Genomic DNA, 19,696 nt, shown 5'->3' with positions numbered 1-19,696 from the left:
GCCAAGTTTGAACCAGAAATTCCTACTTGAGACACAGTCCTCATTAGCCCCTCTGGGGACAAGTTCTATCCAAAAATACAATTTCCCAAACACCACCCTACTAGTCAATATGGACACTAGAGTTTTTTATCTCTTTTCAATCAAGAAAAACTATTGGCTTTTCTTCTCCAAAAACAGTATAATACATCCTATCAAAGAAAAGAGGAGCTCAAGTTCTCATATTTATTATTTTTCACAGAAATTTTGGGCTGCAAATTCCCCAATCAAGTGAGAAATTATAGGTGCTAGGCCTACTGTCAAAGTGATCTAGATCTATAATTCCAAAGGCAAAACCCAGCATTCTCATGGAAAGTTAAGCAGTTCTTCCAGCTGCCAGAATGCCCAGCCTATCCCAACTTTCCCTCTGTGGCAGAAGAGGAGATACTTCAGAAGCCCTTTCCAGACACAAGCACTTGGGAGGAAGGAGATCCACCTTAAAATACAGCAGTCCTTCACAAGAAGAGCCCAGAATTCCAAAGGGCATGAGCTTACCCTCTAAACTGTTCCCAAGAGCTTCCCAAAAATCCTTGGAAAAACTGACCCAAACCACCAACAGCACCATTCTTTCAACCCAAAAGTCTTGGAGCATCTCATATCCAACATCCAGTCCACCAGCAATTCCCATTGGCTGTCCCTTCCAAATAGATCCAGAATCCAACCATTTCTCATCACTTCCATCGCTACTCCCCAGTCCTACCCACCACCATGTCTCCCCTGCATCGTTGCAATGGCCTCCCAATGGCCTTCCACCCTTGAGACCACCAGTCCTTCAACACAGCAACCACAGCCATGATGGGCACACCTAAGTCACATCAAGTTACTCTTCTGCTCACAACCCTCCGATGTTCTCCAATTCTTTAGAGCAAAGGCAACCTTTACTATGGTCTATAAGGCCTTAGTGAGCTCCCCGCCACCTCCCTTCTACGGCACCCCCACCCCTGCCATGCCCCTCACCCCAGCTCCCGCTCTCCTCCCCATGATCACTCAGTTCCAGCCACACTGGGCTCCTTGAACACCAGGCCTCAAAAACACCGGGCACACTCCCACCTCAGGCCCCCAGCCTTTGCTGTCCCCTCCAACTGGCATATTCAACATCAGCCACCCTCATGGCTCCTTCAGATCTTCATTCAAATACCAGCTTCTCAGCGAGGCCATCCCTGGCTACCCTGCCTCAAGCTGCAATCACTCCCACTCCAAAAAAACCCTTTTCCCTGATTTATTCTCCCCGTAATGTGCACACTGTATAACACGCTGTCTGTTCACTGCTAAGCATCCCCACCCCGTGCCTAGAATATAGATGTTCAATAGATATTTCTAAATGTACGAGAAGCTGAATGATATCATGCCTCGGAAGGAGAGAAAGAGGAAGAGGAAGAGGAACAAGAGGAAGAGGAGGAAGAGGAGGAGGAGGGGGAGGGGGAGGAAGAGGAAGAGGAGGAGGAAGAGGAGGAAGAAGAGAAGGAAGAGGAGGAAGAGGGGGAGGAAGAGGAGGAGGAAGAGGGGAGGAGGAGGAAGAGGAAAAGGAGGAGGAGGAGGAAGAGGGGAGGAGAAGGAAGAGGAGGAAGAAGAGGAGGAGGAGGAAGAGGAAGAAAAGGAAGAAGAAGCGGGGGGGGGGCTGAGAAATGCAAGCTTCTAACAAATACTGAAGCTGGGATACCCTCGGGTAGAAACCTAGGGACTTCCTGCCCTTATTTTCCTCCAGGTAATATGCTTTCAAATACTTCTCCGGGGCTCTAAAATTCAGAGTAATCCCAGAATAAATACTATTTACAACTCCAGGCAGTCAAACATACAAACCACCTCCAGTACCTTTGCATTCTCCCTCTCTCCCCCTCCATACACCCCAAAAAGGACAGCTGAGTGTTTTCCACCTGGGCCTCCAGGCAAATCCATCATCCGTGTCCTCAGCAGGTGCACTGACTGAGCAATCTCAGATCTGGTAAGGAGTATATTATACATACTAGTGAGAAAAGACAGTGCTTGCCCCACAGAAACTTCTATTTGTACCCTTCCTCAAGCAGTACCCAGCGGGCTCTCACTTAATGAAAAAGAGAACACACGGTGCTGCTGGCATCAGCAGGATAAGACTTCCTGTCCTGAGCAGTCTCCCTCTGCTGCTGGCTTGGGCACAAAACTGTCCCTCCAAACAGGAATCAGGTGCACCTGGCCATGCGCGGAAAGCTCCTGAAGAACAATACGAGTGCCTTGTACAGGCGAGCCTTAGGTTCAGGGCTGCAGGGGCCCGTGAGAACTGCCTCATCTCCCCTGCCTGATTCTAGAGGTGAGGAGGCTGGCAAGTGACCAGCCAACCCACAGGCCACACCCCCCACTCGCGGCAGAGCCAGACCAGGAACCAGGCTCGCATCCTCCACGGTGCCTCCTCCAGCCCCCTACAGGCAGCAATTATTTCCACGTAAAATGTTTAGTCTATAAGAAAAGCATGTATTCACACCCCACGGAGATGAAGACTGTTCTCTAGGACATGCCAGTTTCTATACTCCAGGGGAAATACTTCTATTGGAAGAAGTATTGAGGCCTTCTCTATCCAGATGCTGTTCATGATGTGGAAATTACATGAGTGACTTCCGTGAGTCCAGGGTACTTCCTGGACACCATGCCAAGGCTTTCTTCCCCTCTGTAGGCTTCCCCAAACAGCATGTATTCATTTTCTTGTTTCGGAAGTTGTTAAAAGATATCTACAGTAGAGGTGGCCTGAAGAGCCTCAGCAAATACACCAGCATTAATATTTACCACTCCTAATTTGCTGTTACACAGCATTTATCTGCTCTCACAGTGTGTCAAGGATCAGAAAACATGTCACTGATTAATAGTAATTAAGTCTTAACTACCTTATCAGGTGGTAAGGTTAGGTTCCAGGATTCCCTCTAAAAGGAAGCCACACTGCAGCCCACAGGTTAAGTAAGAGATTTGTCTTGAGGCCCGAGTCAGAGGTGTGTCTGCTAACCTAGGCCCAAACCACAGAGGCCATCCTTTCCCCTCAGCTGTCCTCTGCTTCCTGAGCCTCTTTTCCCACTCTCTTGGGCAAGCCTTCACTCTCGTTTGGCCTCACCCTCCAGCAAGGGCCCTCTGACCACACGGACTAAATAGCTAGACCCTTAAGCTTCAACAGTAAGTGTTCTGCTCTGCAAGGAAAGGTACCTGGATCAGGGAGTCAAATATCAAATGACAAACTTTGGCAGGCCTTCCCGATGCTTTATTTGAAAAGCATTTTAACACTGCAAACGGACAGTCTGGCTCTGGCAGGGAGGGCTTTCCTGCCTTAGGATCTTAAAGGCAGATGGTGAAGGTGCAACAAACAAAATGATTGGGCCTGCAGAGTACCTTGGAAATAAATCCCGGTCGTAATCACCAATGCCTTTGATTTATGCTGGATTTCATTACTCAATATCTACACTGACGGGACCAGAAATGACTTCTCTGTTTAGACTCAGGACATGAACTAGGGTGAAACAAGCATCCGGAACTTCAGACCACTTCTGGAAAGTCTGAAGAGACAATGTTGATAATCCAAAAGCTTTGAAATGTTACAGATTTAGATAACAGGTTACCCCACAAATATGTTCTTTACATTAATATTAAGACTAGCTTTCCAAATACTAAAATTAAGTCACAGTTATTAAACATTTGCCATTACATAATCCATGAAGTGGCTCAACCCTATATGGATAATCATGAGTTGTTCTGCCTAGATTCAAGTATCAGCTACACCGCTTAATAACTAGCTCATGTTTGGCAGGTCACTTACTCTCTCTTGCCTCAGTTTTCCCATCTGCCAATTGGGGACAATAGTAAATACCTACCTCATAAGATTATTATGAGAGTAAAATGAGTTAATACATGTAAGCACTTAGAATGATGCCTGTTACTTAGATTTCAATTAATAAAGTCACACATGATTACTATTATTATCATTATGTCATTGAGTAAAAACATTTTGATCATTTTATTGTTTGTTTCATTCTTCTAGAACTCCTGTCAGCACTACAGGACCTGAGTGGGAAACTCCTTTTCAACAAATTCTTTTTAAGCAGAAGGCAAAGCTTTGGAACCCCAAAAGAGAGGCCCATACGCAAGTTCAGGGGGAACATGGCCAGAATCTAAGAGGTTGTACTGCAAGAGCTCTACAGTGTCTCCAGCACCAGAAGACAAATCCCATTCTTCCCAGAGGTAGAAACCACCGCAGTCATCCCCAAGCAGCTCCTGCGACAGCAGGAGCCACTCAATGAAGCCACAGCTCACTGAGCCTCAGAAACCCGCCACTGCAGAGGTGCGTCTGCGGGGCTCTCCCAGGAGCAGGAGTCACTTAGGGGACACTGCATCAGTCCACCTGGAGGCTGCAGGCAGAGAGACTAGTGAGGGGGGCTCAGGTTGGGACACACCATGCAAAGGGATGCATTCTCACATGAAGGGACACCACTCTCCCCAGTCCCCTGATCCACAGTCACATAATCAGTGTAGGAACCACAAGTAAGGGCTCCTCGCTTCTAGTTTCTCCGTAGCCTGAGCATCTCAGAGTCACAACACCAAACCCAAATGAACCTCAATGGCAATTTTCAAAAGTTCTCTCCAAAACTCACTCCTTAACCGGCCATGCTGAGAGGCAGCCTTAAACCCCTGGTTATGAACAGACTGAGTCTGTTCTGTTTTCACGGCAACAAAGGTAGAAGGTATAGACCCACAGGTGCCCTCCCTGAAGCAAAGCACAAAAGCTGGGAGACCCTGTTCTCTACCCCAGCAAGTGTACTTTCCCAGAAGTCAGAAGGCTGGCTAGGAAGGCCACCTTCACTACTTGCTTCTGGGAAACCCAATGCAGATATTGGGGGCTGGGGTGGCGAAAATGGCCAAACAATTGCAATGGACCCTGGGTACGGAGCATAAGACAATCTGGGTTTGAAAATATGGTTCTGGAAAAGCAAACAAAAACAAAGACAAGTAAAGGAAGAAAAGGAAGAAAGGAAAGAAAGAGCACAGTGATTTACCCTAGAAACACCTCCTTTTTCTCTTCCCAGCCTAGTGGGCACCTCCAGGAATCCCTGCCAAACGCCCAGTTCATGCAGCACCTGTGTGCCAATATATACTGACAGATACTGATCAGCAGCAGATACTGATCACAGGAGGGGAGAAAACAACCTGAACTTCAGATTCATCCAGCAGTGCCTGATTCCCTTCCACCATCGGCCTCCCCACCTATTCTCTGGCGCTCAAAACAAAACAAAACAAAACCAACTCCAGGGCAGAAAGGGAGCAGCAGCTGAGCAGAGCGGCACACGCTGGCCGCATTCATGCCCTCGACTTGGGCTTCTTTCTTTCTTGAGACGCAGCCACCAGCACCGGACGAAATGCAGCCCTGGAGAGAAACCGCCTGCACAGCGGCGCGCACAGACCTTCCCTCGGAGGCACGCACCCCAGCCCGCGTGGCTGCGCCTCCGCGATGGCCACGCGCTCAGGCGAGGCGCGTGTGCCCACACATGACCCTGCACACTGCGAAATCCCTCCCTTCCACCCTCGCGCGGCCATCCAAAGTCTTGCCCACACCGACTACGTGCAGATGGCAGTTCTGTAAGACTACGTGATGGAAGGACAGAAACGGGAATGACCGCAGCCCGGTTTTCTCATGACCGCGTCTCTCGTTCACACGGTGCGCCCCTGCACGCGGTGAGTAAGCCGCACAGCCGACAGGCAGACCCACCGCCTCAGCCCACAGTCACGCGTCGGAAGAAAGAAGGCGAGAGGGCGGCGGTGTCAGGGGAAGTGCAAGGCGCCCGCCGGGGCCGTCCTCCCGAAGCCCAGAGCTCCCGCGCCCCGGAGCCGTGCCCACCGCACCGGGGACGCAGGCCACGCGCTGGGCGCGGGGCGCTCCTCTGAGCCGAGCACCCACAATGAGGACGTGGCGGCCAGCGGCTCCTGCGGCGGCGGTGACAGCCGAGCCGCCCGAGCTCCCGCGGCCGCGGCCCCCTCCACCGCCTTCTCCCCGGTCCCCACTTACGTTCCGAGGGTCTCCTTGAACTCAAAGATTTTCTTAATGTCCTCCGCTTGCTTTTTCCAGGAGGAGCTGCTCTCGCAGGTCTCCCGGGCCATGGCAGCCGAGGGCGGCGAGCGGCGAGGCGGCGCGGGCGGGAGGCGCGCGGGGCGGGCGCGCTGAGGAGGGGGCGCCGGGCGGCGGCGGGCGGGGTGTCCCCGGGGTCGGGCTGGCGGCGCGGGGATGCGCGGCGCGGGAGCCGGAGGAGCCTCGCTGCTGCGGCAGAGCTTCCTCTTCTGCAGTTTCCTCTTTCACTCTCGCCGCAGCCGCGGTCCCTCCCTGGCTCGTATTTCTGCCTGTCTCAGGCACAGACTTCCTGCCGCCGTCGCTCGCCCGGCTTCTTCGCCGCGGGTTGCCAGCCTCACTTTCTGCTACTTTCTTGCCTCCCTTCTCCGCCTCCCCGCCTCCCGGCCGCCCGCCTGCTCCCTCCTCCTCCTCCTCCTCCTGCGGACTCCCCGCCCCACCCGCGGGCCCCGGCCGCCCCCCTCCTCCCGCCTCCCGCGCGCTGCCGCCCTCGGGGATGTCCTGCGCCCCGAGCGCCGTCAGCCCCGGGCCACGCTCCCGGCCGCCGCGTGCGCCCTGGAGCCTGAGGGGGCTGGCGGGGGACCCAGCAGGCCGGGGCACAGGGGCGCGCGCGCGCGGGGAGCCCGGCCCCTGGGGTGCTTTGTGAATTCGGCTGTCAAGTCTCGGGGGCTCGAGGGCTTTCCTCCCCCGCGGCGGACGGGGGCGCCTCTGCGTCGTCTCAGCGGCAGCGGAGCGCGGCGGGGGCGGCGACGCGAGGCCGCGGGGATGCTGGGCGCCCTCTCGGGTCCGGGGCACTGGCCCGTGAGAGCCCGAGCCCCGCCGACCCGGGGCCGCGCGGGTCCAGAGGGCGGGGTCCGGTTGTTATGGCGACCGAGGCGGCGGCTGGGTAGCCAACCCAGGTGGGCGCTCCGCGGGCTCGTCAGTCCCTCCCCACTGGGCGACTGGAGCTAATTCGCATTGCACCAAAATCGGCGCGGGCGCCCTATTGTTGCCGGGAGGGGGGCGGGGGAAGGGACCTCGTTGCGACGAGACAGCCTGGGAGCCTCCGGACCGGGGACGCGCAGGACCTGCCAGGCGCTGCCTGGGTTTCCCTCTAGGAGCAAAACTCCCGGGATGATTTGGCTGCTGGGCGGCGGTGGATTCGGTGCCCGCCCGGCGCGGGCCTCGTGCGCCTCTCGGGCTGCCCCAGCCCCGGGCGGGAGCGGCCAGCGGGTCCGGGCCGCCTTCGCTCCGCTCGGCCCCGCCTGGTTCCCCCCCCCCTCCTGCGGCCGCTCCGCAGCCTCGCAAACCCAGAGACTATGGAAAGGGCACCCCTGCCCCACGCCCTCCTTGGCCCCACCGGCGTCGCAGGGTCCCCGGGCGGCAGTCCCGGCGCCGGGACACACGCGCTGGGGAAACAAACCCAGGGTGCGCTCGGGCCTGCTGCTCGGAGCTGCGCTTCGACAGCCCACCCCCGTCCCGTCCGCCTGTCAGGGGCCATCTACAAACATCCCCCCCCCCCCCCCAGCCTGCGGGGACTGCCTCTTGTTCCGGAAAATTATAGTTTCCCCTGTATCGAGACTGTCACTCCCCTACGGCCCCCTAGGCTGCGCTGGGTAAACAGCCCTGACTCTTGATTGGCGACACCTGTCCCATTTTCCCAGTACGTTCCAATTTCACTGTAAAAGAGAGAGAGAGAAAAATTCTACTCCCTGAAAAGGAAACTTCACCCAGCACCTTCTGCTGGTTCCGAAAAGCTGAATGCAGGCTATCTGGTCTCCTGGAACGGTCTGGACCCGCAGGGGTCCCCAACCCTTCCCTGACCCCAAGGAGGTCAGCCTGGCGTGGTCCCGCCACACCTCCGGGTGGTCTCTTTCAGAGGCTCTCCAGGCTGAGGAAAGCAAATAGGGGATTACTTGGCTGTTGGAAACAAACCGAACTGACAAACCCAACTTCCAGGACGGGTTACTGAGAACCTCTCTCAAGGTGAGGACACATCACCCAAATCTGAGGCTAACGGCACCTCCCAGTATATTTGGAGAACTATAATATCTTTTATTTGGGTTAAAGATTAGGTGTGAAGAGTAGGAACCAGGCATAACTGAGAGCCCAGGTGATCCCCACCTGCGCCCCACCTGCACCCCACCGTAAGCACCTCAGATTCCTTCCTCCTTCCCTTCCCTCTTCGTCTCCTTCTTACACAGATCTTTCCTATTTCCCCCTTGCTCCTTGCCTAAGGATCAGTGATTTTTAGGACTTGTAAATCAGCGTTGTTGCTGTTGTTTTTAACATGATGAAAAGCTTATCCAGAAAGAATATCATCAACCTTTGAAAATTTAAGAACTATTTGGTCCAAAAACATTGGTCAAAAAATATATTTTTTTTATTAGGTGGCCTCATATATATACACCCTACATGAAAAACTTGTTTAAATCTGGACAAAAATTATTGCATGGAAAAAAACGTTGCCTTATTAAAAGTTTCACCTCGAATAGATTATTTGACAACACTTTGATGTTTGAGGCCTCTTCTCACAAATGCTGCAAAAATTTTGGCATCTTAAATTGTGTACTTAGTTCTTAGAAATAGTGAAAAGAGAGTTACTTGAGCATATTTCCTATATGTTGATGATTAACGAGCCATTGACAGAGTACTACAATAACACCTAGGAAAAGCATAGCTGAATAAGGAATCACGCAGAACTGCCACCTTTATAAAAAGCAGGCTGGCAAGGAGGCAAGGTTGAGAAGAGGGACTCAGCAAGGCCCTTTCAGATCTCTATTCAAAAAAGTACAGACTAAAAGAACCTTCAGTCACAAACTTGGGTCATAAAGAACCTGAGCATGATCCAAGGAAAATTCCAGCCAGACTGGAAAATGTCTAAGGCCCACTCGTTAACATGAGCCTCTTACAAATAGCTCTTCATGGAAGAACTCATCTAGTTCACATGATTAAAAATCAAGGTGGAACCAGAACAAAATCTTTACAAAATTCCTCCAATTAAAAAAAAAAAAAGTGAAGAAATAGGAAAAACAAATGGCAATGAAGAATCAACTCAAGAAAAAAATGTATTGGAGAATAGGTAAAATTTATATTCAAGTATATAATTTACCAAAAAAATTTACTTGTAGAAAACAGGAACTTAAAGCAAAGATGCATTTGCTCAGGAAATATAGGGCAAGGCAACAGAAGAAATTAAAACATGAGCTGGAGCAGCTCAGGAAACAAGCATGAACAAAACAACCATAGATATAAAGACTGCACTGTAAATGGCACAAGGGAAATTGCTAAAAACCTTGAAATGTATAAGGACCACTCCTTAAGAGAGATACAGGGGACAAAATTAAGAAAACAGCCCTCATTTCCAAGGGTTTCACACCCTCAGATTCAACCAACCTCACATCAAAAATATATATATTTTAAAAATTACCTTGTTGCTGACATGCACTACGTAGTTAGTTAGGCCTATGACTGCTGCATCTGTACTAAAATGTGCAGAGGTTTTTTCCGTGTCATTATTCCCTAAACAATACAATATAACAACTATTTGCATAGCACTTGCATTGTATTAGGTATTAGAAGTAATCTAGAGATGACTTAAAGTATATGGGAGAATGTACCTGGGCTATAGGCAAATACTTTACCATTTTATATAAGGGACTTGAGCATCTGCAGATTTTGGCAGCTGTGGGGGGTTCTGGAACCAATCCCCCACAAATACCAAAAGACAACTGTAATGGGAAAATAAAATGGAAACAAACAAAGATTTGCTATAAAGTTATATGAAACACAAAGGAAGTTCAATATATTCATAAATGGTATCCCTTCTGAAAAGACTGAAGTAGTAGAACAAAAAATATTGAAAGATGTCTTTCCAGAAATGAAGAAAGACTTCAATCTATAGATTGAAGGGTCACATAATGTATCAGAAAATATATGGATGATCATTATCAAGGCACATCCTAGAAAAACTACTCATGTTCTAATCAAATCCTTTGGCTTTCTCAGAAAGAAAAAAAGTGAAGTCACATGCATAAAATAGATCAGCCTGCTGCAGACTTCTATAGCCAGAAGATATGTTTATAACATCCCTAAGGAAATCACATTGTCATGTAAAAATTTTATAATAGCTAACATTTACTAGGCCTTGTTCTAAGTGCTTTATCGTATTTATTTATTAATCCTCACACCAATTCTGTGAAGTAGGTAATATCATTATTCCCACTTTAAAGAGGAGGAGACCAAGATTTGGAAAGGTTAAGTCACACACCCCTGGTCACACAGCATGAGTGGATGAAACCAAGCCGCCTGACTCCAGAGCCCTGCCCTCAACTATTGCACTATTGTCCTCTATCATAGTTACTCAAAGTCATTAGCTTAACACTGAGAAGCTGTTACTAGGAGGAGCATTGAATTCTGAACAGGCAAACATGATAGATGTCCACCATAATGTAAAAATAATCTTTTTTTAGTTATTTATTAAATTTATTGGAGTGACATTGGTTAATGAGATTATATAGGTTTCAAGTGTACATTTCTATGATACGTGATCTGTATATTGCATTGTGTGCCCACCACCCAAAGTCAATAAAGAAAAAGAGAAGTGACAGTTTTTAAAAACCAAAACAGGAGAATCAAATGACTGCTAAATGTATTGGGGGGGGGGGAGTTACTGGGCTTTCTTTTTTAGTTTTAGTTTTTCAAACCTCAAGTGAACATATCCCATTGGATATTTACCTAGTGGACATTAGCCCTTACCTTTCTACCTTAGACTCGAAACAAGTGTGGGGCCTTTCTTGACATTCTCCCAGACCCATATTTTGCTGATTCTACAGCTGACGTTGAAACACAATTTTGTCAGTTCATGTTAGAATTAAGAGTCTAAACTCAAAGTGCATTTGGTAATATACACAGGTGCAGTCATAAAATTAAGGACACTAAAAACAGTAAATATGCTGCCTCTTATATGGGGAACTAGGCCTAAATAAAAATGGGACTTCCCCTGATTTTTTACCCTGATCTACAACAGACATTGAAATAGAATCTCACCAACTAATATTTTAACTTAATGGTACATTCCAAACAACTGAGGAAGGCACCTTTGATGATGTACATAAATACATTCACAAAAATTGAAGGCATTGAGTGAATAAATGCGCTGTTTCATGTAAGCAGAGCCAGGCCTAAGCAACCAACCACAATGGCCTCAAAAAATTGCCCATGAAGAGTGATTTTCTCCAAATCTCCATATCTTTAAAATTATATTCATTTTTCCTAGAAAGATAGGTAATTATCAAAAGATAGGAATCTGTAAGATGTTCTTTCTTCATTTTTAGTTCATTGAACCACACCTACTTTTGAAATATAACAGCTACTTAAATAGTGTTCAAACAAGAAGGGAAATCAATTTTAAGAAATGTCTTCCAATGTTTGGTAAATTACTAGTTCTGGTATATTGGGGACATTGGGACAATGAACTGTAACACTAGTGGACTGACCTCAACTGTGTCCATCAACCATCCCAAGTGCCTTAGTTTCTCTGTTGAGCTTGTACTTTGAAATGGCCACTTTGGCTAGAAAAATGATTGAAGCACAGTGCCTGCTCTCAAGATGTTCAAAGTCTAAGAGAGGAAGACAGACATGTAAACAGACAGCAAGAATAAAATGTGATGAAGCCTATAGTGGACTTTTGCATAGAGGGTGATGGGGAAGCACAGATTAGAGGGAGTCCAACTTCCTGGAGGTGTCAGAAAAGGCTTCATAGAACACAGGACTTCTCAACTGGGTCTGGAAGGATCTGGAAGAATTTGCCAAGCAGAGAAGAGTAATGCAGATTTCAAGCAGAAGGAAAAGAATAGGTGAAGGCACAAAAATTAAAGAAAGGTGTATCCATCAGAATAGTATGGTGAGAGTCCCCAAATCTCGGTAGCTGGTTTCTCAAGCCCACCTGCTGGCAGAGCAGCTGCCATTTTGCACTTTGCTGGTCACTTTAGGGAGGGGAATCCAGCCAGGTCTTGCACCAGCACTTAATTGCCCTGCCCTGGAAGGGACACACTACCACTCTCAAGTTATCCGCCAGAGCTAGTGACAGCCTCACGCAACCACAAGGGGTCCAGAAAGTGCAATCTTATGTGCCCAGAAGGGAGAAAGCCAAATGGGTTTGGCCAAGAGCGCTGATGACCACTGCAGAGGTGCCACAGAAGGTGAGTGTTCAGTGGTGCTGGCAGGGGTGGGGGGGAGGGGGGTGTTAGAGCACAGTGAGCAGAGAGGGGAAGACAGATGGGGTTGAGGAAGCTTGAAGAATCTGTCTTTGAAAGTCCTTGACTGTCCTTCCTTTGAGCCCAAGAATAAAAATGTTAAGTGCTTCAAGTGTGACAATCAGGGTTAAGAACATTGCCACCCTTCCCTCCCACCCCAGAATTTCTGAAATGGCTCTGTCACCTACAGAAATTGTATGGGCTCCTGGTTGCTTTTCTAATCCTGGTGGAGCACAGCCTTAACCACGACAGAACACTGTACACCTGTGAAGGAATTCAGACAAGGAGCTCCAGAGAAAATTGCAGTATCACTTCTAACATTCCTACTTTTGAAGTCAGCAACAGATTTCAATTTCTAGTCATTAACAAATCTTTAAGTCTGGGGTGAAGTCCTAAGGATGTGCAGAAGACGGACTAATTACCAGCATTCTGAAATGCACTCTACTGCTCAGACATCCCAGTCCAACAGAACAGTGTCCCTGAATCACGTTATTGGTGAGCAGGTGGGCACACCATGCAAACGTGACTTAGCAAACAGCCTGGCACAGGAAACAAGCCAACAAGTAATTCTGTTTGTCAGTGGGTCTTATGAGAGCTGTTTACCATAGGGCTACAGCCAAAGGGGGTGCAATATAGGGGTATTTTAAAACACAACATGTGTTGCAATATTGGTGCTGGAACCAGAGCAAGGTGCTGTTCAAAATAAAAGAACCGAGGTCTTATCTGATGTCTCACACACTCCTTGACTTCAGGCATTTTCCAGTCCCTTCTTCAAATGAGGACAACATATGGGATGGATGAGATAACATATGCAAAGCACCATGGACTTCTCAGAAAAAAAAGCAGTCAATAAACATGAGGTATTAATAGTATGCCTTTTTTTTTTTAATAGCTGTCACATCTGGCTCTTTGGGGGGGGGGGTGCCTGGATTATAAGGTGAAGGATTTAAAAAGAAAAAATATCCTACCAAAACACACCCACCCACAAGACTTCCTCTAAATTGACACATGTATATTAGATGTAAATAATCTTGGACTGACACAGATTCTTGTTTCTGGCAGGGATTTTCTAGCTGAAGGAAACCTATCAATAAGCCAGGTCCTGCTCATGCATGACCCCGAGAGTGTCTTGCCACTGTGAGTATGAACTCTTCCAAACCAACCATGAAAATCTGTAACCAGAAACATATAGTTTTTATATTTAAGTCAGAGACCTACAAGTGGAGACCAATATTTTTACAAAAACAAATGGCGTGTAGCTTAATTTTTTTTAAAGGGATATGCTCCTTCAAGTTGACAAAGTGCTCCTGTGAGCCACCGTGGTTCTTCTGTTTCTCCAAGTGTTTCTAAAAATGAGGAAAGCTATAGGCAAAGGATCCACTCACAAGTTACCAGGCAAAAAATTCAATTAAGTGCTTCTCAGCATTCCTGGCCCAACTGCTCTTTCCAGGGTTCACATATTGAGGTGTCTGTGGAATCTGCACCCCAGATGTTTAACTACCAGCCTCAAGAAGAGCCTTTCTCCTAATTAAGTTTACACAGAAACTGAGCAAAGGGCAGAGGGAGGAACTGGGGGTCTGAGTGGCCCTGGAGCTCCTCGGGGGGGAGGCACCCCCACCCCAGTCATTCTCCTCCCTGGAGAGGTTGGGTTTCCAAATCTCAGACAGCTATCCTTTCCCCTCAAGGTTAACAAAGCTGTTTCCCACTGAACCAGCCAGAAACCACACTGGAAGTGGGTTTATTTTTACCCCAGGCTTTGTCATTTATTATTACTGAAAAAACTAAGAGATAGCTTTTGGCTGAATACCTCATGTAATATTCAAGATCTCCATGTAGGATTTGGCCTTCTGTCTGCCGCTTTTATCTTTTTGGAGTGGCCCTCTCCTCCTTTCTGCCAGTGTTCCTCATTGGCAAGGATATTTGTATTCAAAATGAGAAGCCATCTCTCCTGGTCAGGTGCCTAAGGGATCCTGTGATGATATCATAATGCAGCCCTTGTGACATCATAGCCTTTTTATGGAAACAAATCATTGGTACTTCAGATGACGTGGTATATTTAACCACTGGGGGGGTGGGGAAAATTTATCTCTTGTGTATTTCTTCAGCACACAGACTTAGCAGCAAAAACTTGCTTTACTAAAGGGTCTTCCTTCTGGATTCAGATATACTTCAATTCTGCAGGGTATCTTTTCCCTGGTCTGCAAGATGAAACTTGTACTACCTGCTGATTTGGTGCCACAAGACCCGTGTGAAGCATTTGTGATTCCCCCTTATTTTCTGTTACATTCAGACTATTTATTCAAGTCCTCTGTTCATGGAACTGGGCGTATATCTCCTTTTCTCATCTTCCTTTTTAGTCAAGCAAACTTGATTGGAGCCTCTCAGAGCAAATCCAGAATGACTGTAGAAATTGGTTATCATGTACTTAACACTGCGCTCAGCCCCAGTCTCATCCCTTTGTTGTTTCCAAATTTAACTTCAAGCTCCTTCCTCTTCCCAGTTGATTTTTCCCAAGCACCCAACTATTACCTCCTGCTCTTCTCAAACCCAACAAGCACTTCTTTCTAGAGGACTTCTGACAGATGAGGACACTAAAACACCAGAACTGGCCAAGGGCACAAATCTACACAGAGGAGAATGGAGCCCACAGTACAGCCCTAGCCCAAAGCAAAACCTGCCTAACTATACCGCCTCCGAGGAAATGGTTAATAGAAAGGAGCGCTTTGGGTGAAGGTCAAGAGTAACCAGCCATGACCTTTACACATCAAATTACAATTCTCATCTAAAAATCCTAACAGCAAAACCTATGTTTCTCATATAAAAACCTTTATTTATAAACAAGTACTTAAGCCAAATTCAGAAACAAAATACCTTGGAAAAAGCTTGAGGCCTGTTAGATTACTCTCTGACTCTGAGAACGGCACTGGGGCCAGGGTCCTGCATGGGGGACTGGGGGTCCTATTCTGCGAGTAATATGGGGAAGCAGTAGCAGTAACTCAGTGGAAACAGTAACGAGGTGAGCCTATTATGTTCAGCTGCCTGCCTTCTGAGGAATAGGGGTTCCCCAACTATCACCCCGTGCCCTGACTCTTCACACCCTTACCAAGGACACATTCGCTTATGGCATTCCCTTAGGAGGATTAATTCACCAGGCAATGAAAACCCAAGATTCTGGGTGTATGGCTCTGATTTTGAATCAAGGCAGCCTTCCCGATGCCCAGTTATAGGTCAGAAATCCAGCCTTGTCCCTGAGGTTGCTCCGAGATGTCCCCTGATTGGCCAGGCACAGAGCTCCAATTTATTCTTCATTACCAAACCAGCATATTTCACACCAAGTAAACAACCACTGTATAAGAATTCTATCCTAAACCCTCCTATAGATCCCTGGCAGAAGGTCAGTAGGGCTTTTTCCTCTGGTGCTTGGCTGACTCAGATCTCTTCTCTCTCAGTGGCTGCCTTGAGGAGGCCGAGGTTCCAGATTTTCTGGTTTCAAAATAAATTGGCAGAAATCTGAAGTGATGCCAATACCGCCCTCCTGCCCGCAGGCAGCTGGGTCCCAGTGGGAGGTCTCTTAGCAACCAGGCTCAAATCAAATATTTGGGCATCTGGACACATTCTGATTGGAATGAGCTCATGAACAAAAACTTCTCTTTCCCTCAACCCAGCTACTGAGGGTTATGGAGAGATGCTGAGCCCCTCAGTTGCCTCCTGTGCTGGTTGAACCTGTGACTCACGTGGAACATTAAATGAGCAGCAGCCCTGACCTGCAGGCCAGGGATCCAACTTCTAATCCTGGCTTGACATGTATCCTTGGACGAGACACCGGAACTTTCTTGTTGCTGTGGCCACATAAAGCCCAAAGTTTTCATCTGACCCTGTGCAGGCAGCCTTTTCACCAGAAATCAGAGTATTCATGGCTCCCAGAGGGCAGGAGCTCCAACTCAAGCCAGAAATGAACCAGGAGGAAGGAGAGTTTCGGGGTGCTCTCCTCCTCCCCCCACCATCTCCTCCTCCCCCTAAACTTCCCTGCAAATGACAAATGGCAAATGGGAGGGAGAAGGGCGCAAATGGGTGGTAGCCAAGAGAGTTTCCCATCTTTTACTTTCCAACCCTGATTCCCAGGTTCATGCCATCCCAGTACACTCAGAAAAGACTAAATACATCAAATTTGGTTTTGGATACTATCCTCAATTCAAAATGATATCCTCAAGGACAGGGGAGGCTTTCTCTCAGCTTTTATATCTGCAAAATGGAGCTTTTAAATCCTGGTTTCCTGATGTCCTGAGAGATGAGCTGGTCAGGGCTTCCCTCCCTCAGCCAGCATAACCACCCCACCTACACTATTATTAATTATTGATTGTATCCTCCCATTGGCCACTCCTGTGGTTTATTTCTGTTTGCACAGATGTCTAACCTCTTCATTGAGCCCCCAAAGGCATATGTCCTGTCTTGTAGCTCTTGTGCCTTTCAAGTCACCTAACCCACAGCCCTGGGGGCAGGTAGTGCTGGGTCCTAAAGAAACACATTGAATTGAATGAACACCCAACCCTCATGGGCCTGAGGATGCTCAAACAGGGCAGCTTGAAGAGCTCCTGCCAATAGGAAAGGCCATTTTTTCTTTCAATGAAAAGAGAAGTCAGAGGGCAGGGAGCAGTGAAAAGAGCCTGGGCTCTGGAATCAGCACCATCAGTTGGCCTCAGCCACCCTCTAACTATTGGGCAAGTGGCATAAGCTATGTCAGTCTCCATTTCCATCTGGAAAATGGAAATACAATAGTATTTCTTTTACTAGGTTGTTCTAAGAAAATTAACTAGTAACTATAAAGCATCTAACACAAAGGCAGTCAATAAATGGTGGATCTTATTGCTGTATGGACTCTTTTATCCAATCATTTGATCATTAAATAAAAGCATATTTGGGTTATTTAGTTCTGATTACAAAATTATTTTAGTTATCTCTCTTAAAAGTTGCAAGAGAGTATGGAGTGAGGTCATCAAGCACTCCAGCTTCTATGGCTTAATATAAATCGCATTACCATTTTTAAATCACCCCTTGGTTTAAAAAAATAAGTGTCTGTGGCCACAATAACTTATAGAGCATTTATTAAAACAATTTCTGTCCAAGGAAATATGGAAGTTAATGACCAGGATTTAACAGTGACCCTGCATTTCATCTTGCACAACCTCCTTCCCTGATCTGCTTTGGATACAGCCTGAGCTTTCCTCTGGGAGACTCGGGGTCAGTTTTTGTTGACTGTGTTAATATTATAGAAAATGCCAGACTTCAGAAAGCACTGAAATAAGCACTACTCCTTCTGAAAAAGCCTGACAATAGACACATTTTATTCTTTTCACTGTCATCAGCAAACGAAGAAGCCAGCATTATCTTATAGCCCAAAACCGGAACCAGCCCAAGTGTTCAGCAGGCCTGGGCCAGGTTTTCACAAAGCAATGAAATATGATACTTTCACTTAAGGCAGATTCTAGTCAAAATAATACCAAGGGAAGAACTAAAACAAAAATAACAATGATTGTATCAATCTAACGACCAGGTTTATAAAATAATAAAAGGGAGTAGGACCTTCTAAATAGTAGAGGCTGTTATGAAGATTTGGGCTTGACCCCCAAGAGTACACTTTTCTAATATGTTTTTATTTTAAAGTCATGCATTTGGATTAAGTGCTTGGTTATCTTTACAAAGTAATTTTTCTCCTATTCAATGTTTATTGAGCATCTTCTATGCACCAGGCATTTTTGGGGAAACAACAGTGAAAAAAATAAATTTGCCATCCTCATGGAACTTACATTCTAGTGTACGACAGAGATAATAAACAAACGTGTTACTATACCACTTTACCAAAAAGATTCACATTTAAATTTTACAGCCACGCTGTTGAGTAGCTAGGGTTTCATGAATACATCTGGTAGGTAAGGGAACGAACCTGGCCAACATCAACTAGTTAGCAAGTGAGAGACCCAGGATCTGAACCTAGGTCATCTGCTACTTTCACTTCTGGCAATGGCAGACTAAGTAATTCAGATCAACCCTCCTACCAAGAACAACTTAAAAAGCTGGATGAAATATTTGTTTTATTTTCTTAAAAGTATAAAAAAATAAAAAGGTAGTAAACAAATATCTGCCAAATTTCAGAGATGACAAACCCACCCGCTCATGGGTGGGTAGCTCACAAAGCTTTTTTCCGAAGGTCTTTGTCAATCTGGAAAAAAAACAACTTTGAAAATAAGATCTTGTTTTGATAGCCTCACAAGGCCAAAGCCCAGAGCCTGCCAAAGTTGGGGATTCAGATAAACCACACTCCATTTTAAACCCTGGGTGGGGGAGAAGGGGGAATATCTATCCCTCAGTCTTACAGACAGGTTCACTTCACCACTGAGTCCAGAAACTCATAAGCTTTACACTTGGATTAAGGTGGTTTCAGATGGGGAGTGCCCTCAACAACTGGCAGACACAAGTGAAAAGCCTCTCTAGAAAGATATTCTACCATTATTCATACATGCATACATGCGAACATGACATATACATGACAGTGGGGATACATTCTGAGAAATGTGTCATTAGACAATTCTATCATTGTGAGAACCTCATGGAGCACACTTACACAAACCTGGACGGTAGAGCCCACTGCACACCTAGGCTACATGGTACAGCCTGTTGCTCCCAGGCTACAAACCTATACCGCACATCACTGTACAAAACAACAAGAGATCGAATCAAGCGCAGAGAAAATGTTGCAATCAGGAAATGTGGTAAACAGGAGAGGTATGAGGCTGCTGCGAGCATAACACCGCATACTGTGTTTACAGCAAATTTTTTTATATGTAAGTAGAAAGAGTACACTCTAAAATGATAAAAATTATAGTAAATACATAAACTAGTAACATAGTTGCTTAATATGATTACCAAGTATTATGTACTGTACATGATTGTATGTGCTATGCTTTTATATGACTGGCAGTAGGTTTGTTCACACCAGCATCACCACACACACATGAGTAATTGTTGCAGTTGACATCCCAGTGGCTACGACATTACTAGGCGACAGGAATCTTTCAGCTCCGTTATAATCTTATGTCAGGTGTATGATCCCTTGTGGCCTGAAACATTGCTATGCAGTGGATGACTCTGTATGTTTGTGTGTTTCAATGACTAATGCTTACTAAGAGAATTGAAGCACCCAAGAAAACAGGGCATTATGAGCAGGAATAATAATAGAAACAGCTAAGAGTGGAAACAGGCCCACAAAAACTTTAGAAATGGGAATGCTTAGACACAGACTATAAAACAATGCTACTTACTCTATTCAGAAACATAAACGCCACACTTGTAAATTTTGACA

General features: G+C 46.8%; 1 protein-coding gene across 1 annotated transcript in view; it reads right to left on the bottom strand.

The window, feature by feature from the left end:
• The window catches only part of CAMK1D (calcium/calmodulin dependent protein kinase ID), a 371,797-nt gene extending 365,279 nt beyond the window's left edge, over positions 1-6,518 (bottom strand). Inside the window, exon 1 of the mRNA XM_081129205.1 lies at positions 6,047-6,518. Within this exon, the coding sequence (XP_080985331.1) occupies positions 6,047-6,138 (92 nt within the window). The 5' untranslated portion in view covers positions 6,139-6,518. The remainder of the gene's footprint in view (positions 1-6,046) is intronic.
• Between the last annotated feature and the right edge of the window lie 13,178 nt (positions 6,519-19,696).

This window comes from Miniopterus schreibersii (assembly GCF_964146895.1).
Source record: "Miniopterus schreibersii genome assembly, chromosome: 1".
In the NCBI taxonomy this organism is placed as follows: domain Eukaryota; kingdom Metazoa; phylum Chordata; class Mammalia; order Chiroptera; family Miniopteridae; genus Miniopterus; species Miniopterus schreibersii.
The sequence above is the reverse complement of the archived record's forward strand: the minus strand, read 5'-3'. Positions and strand labels throughout refer to the sequence as shown.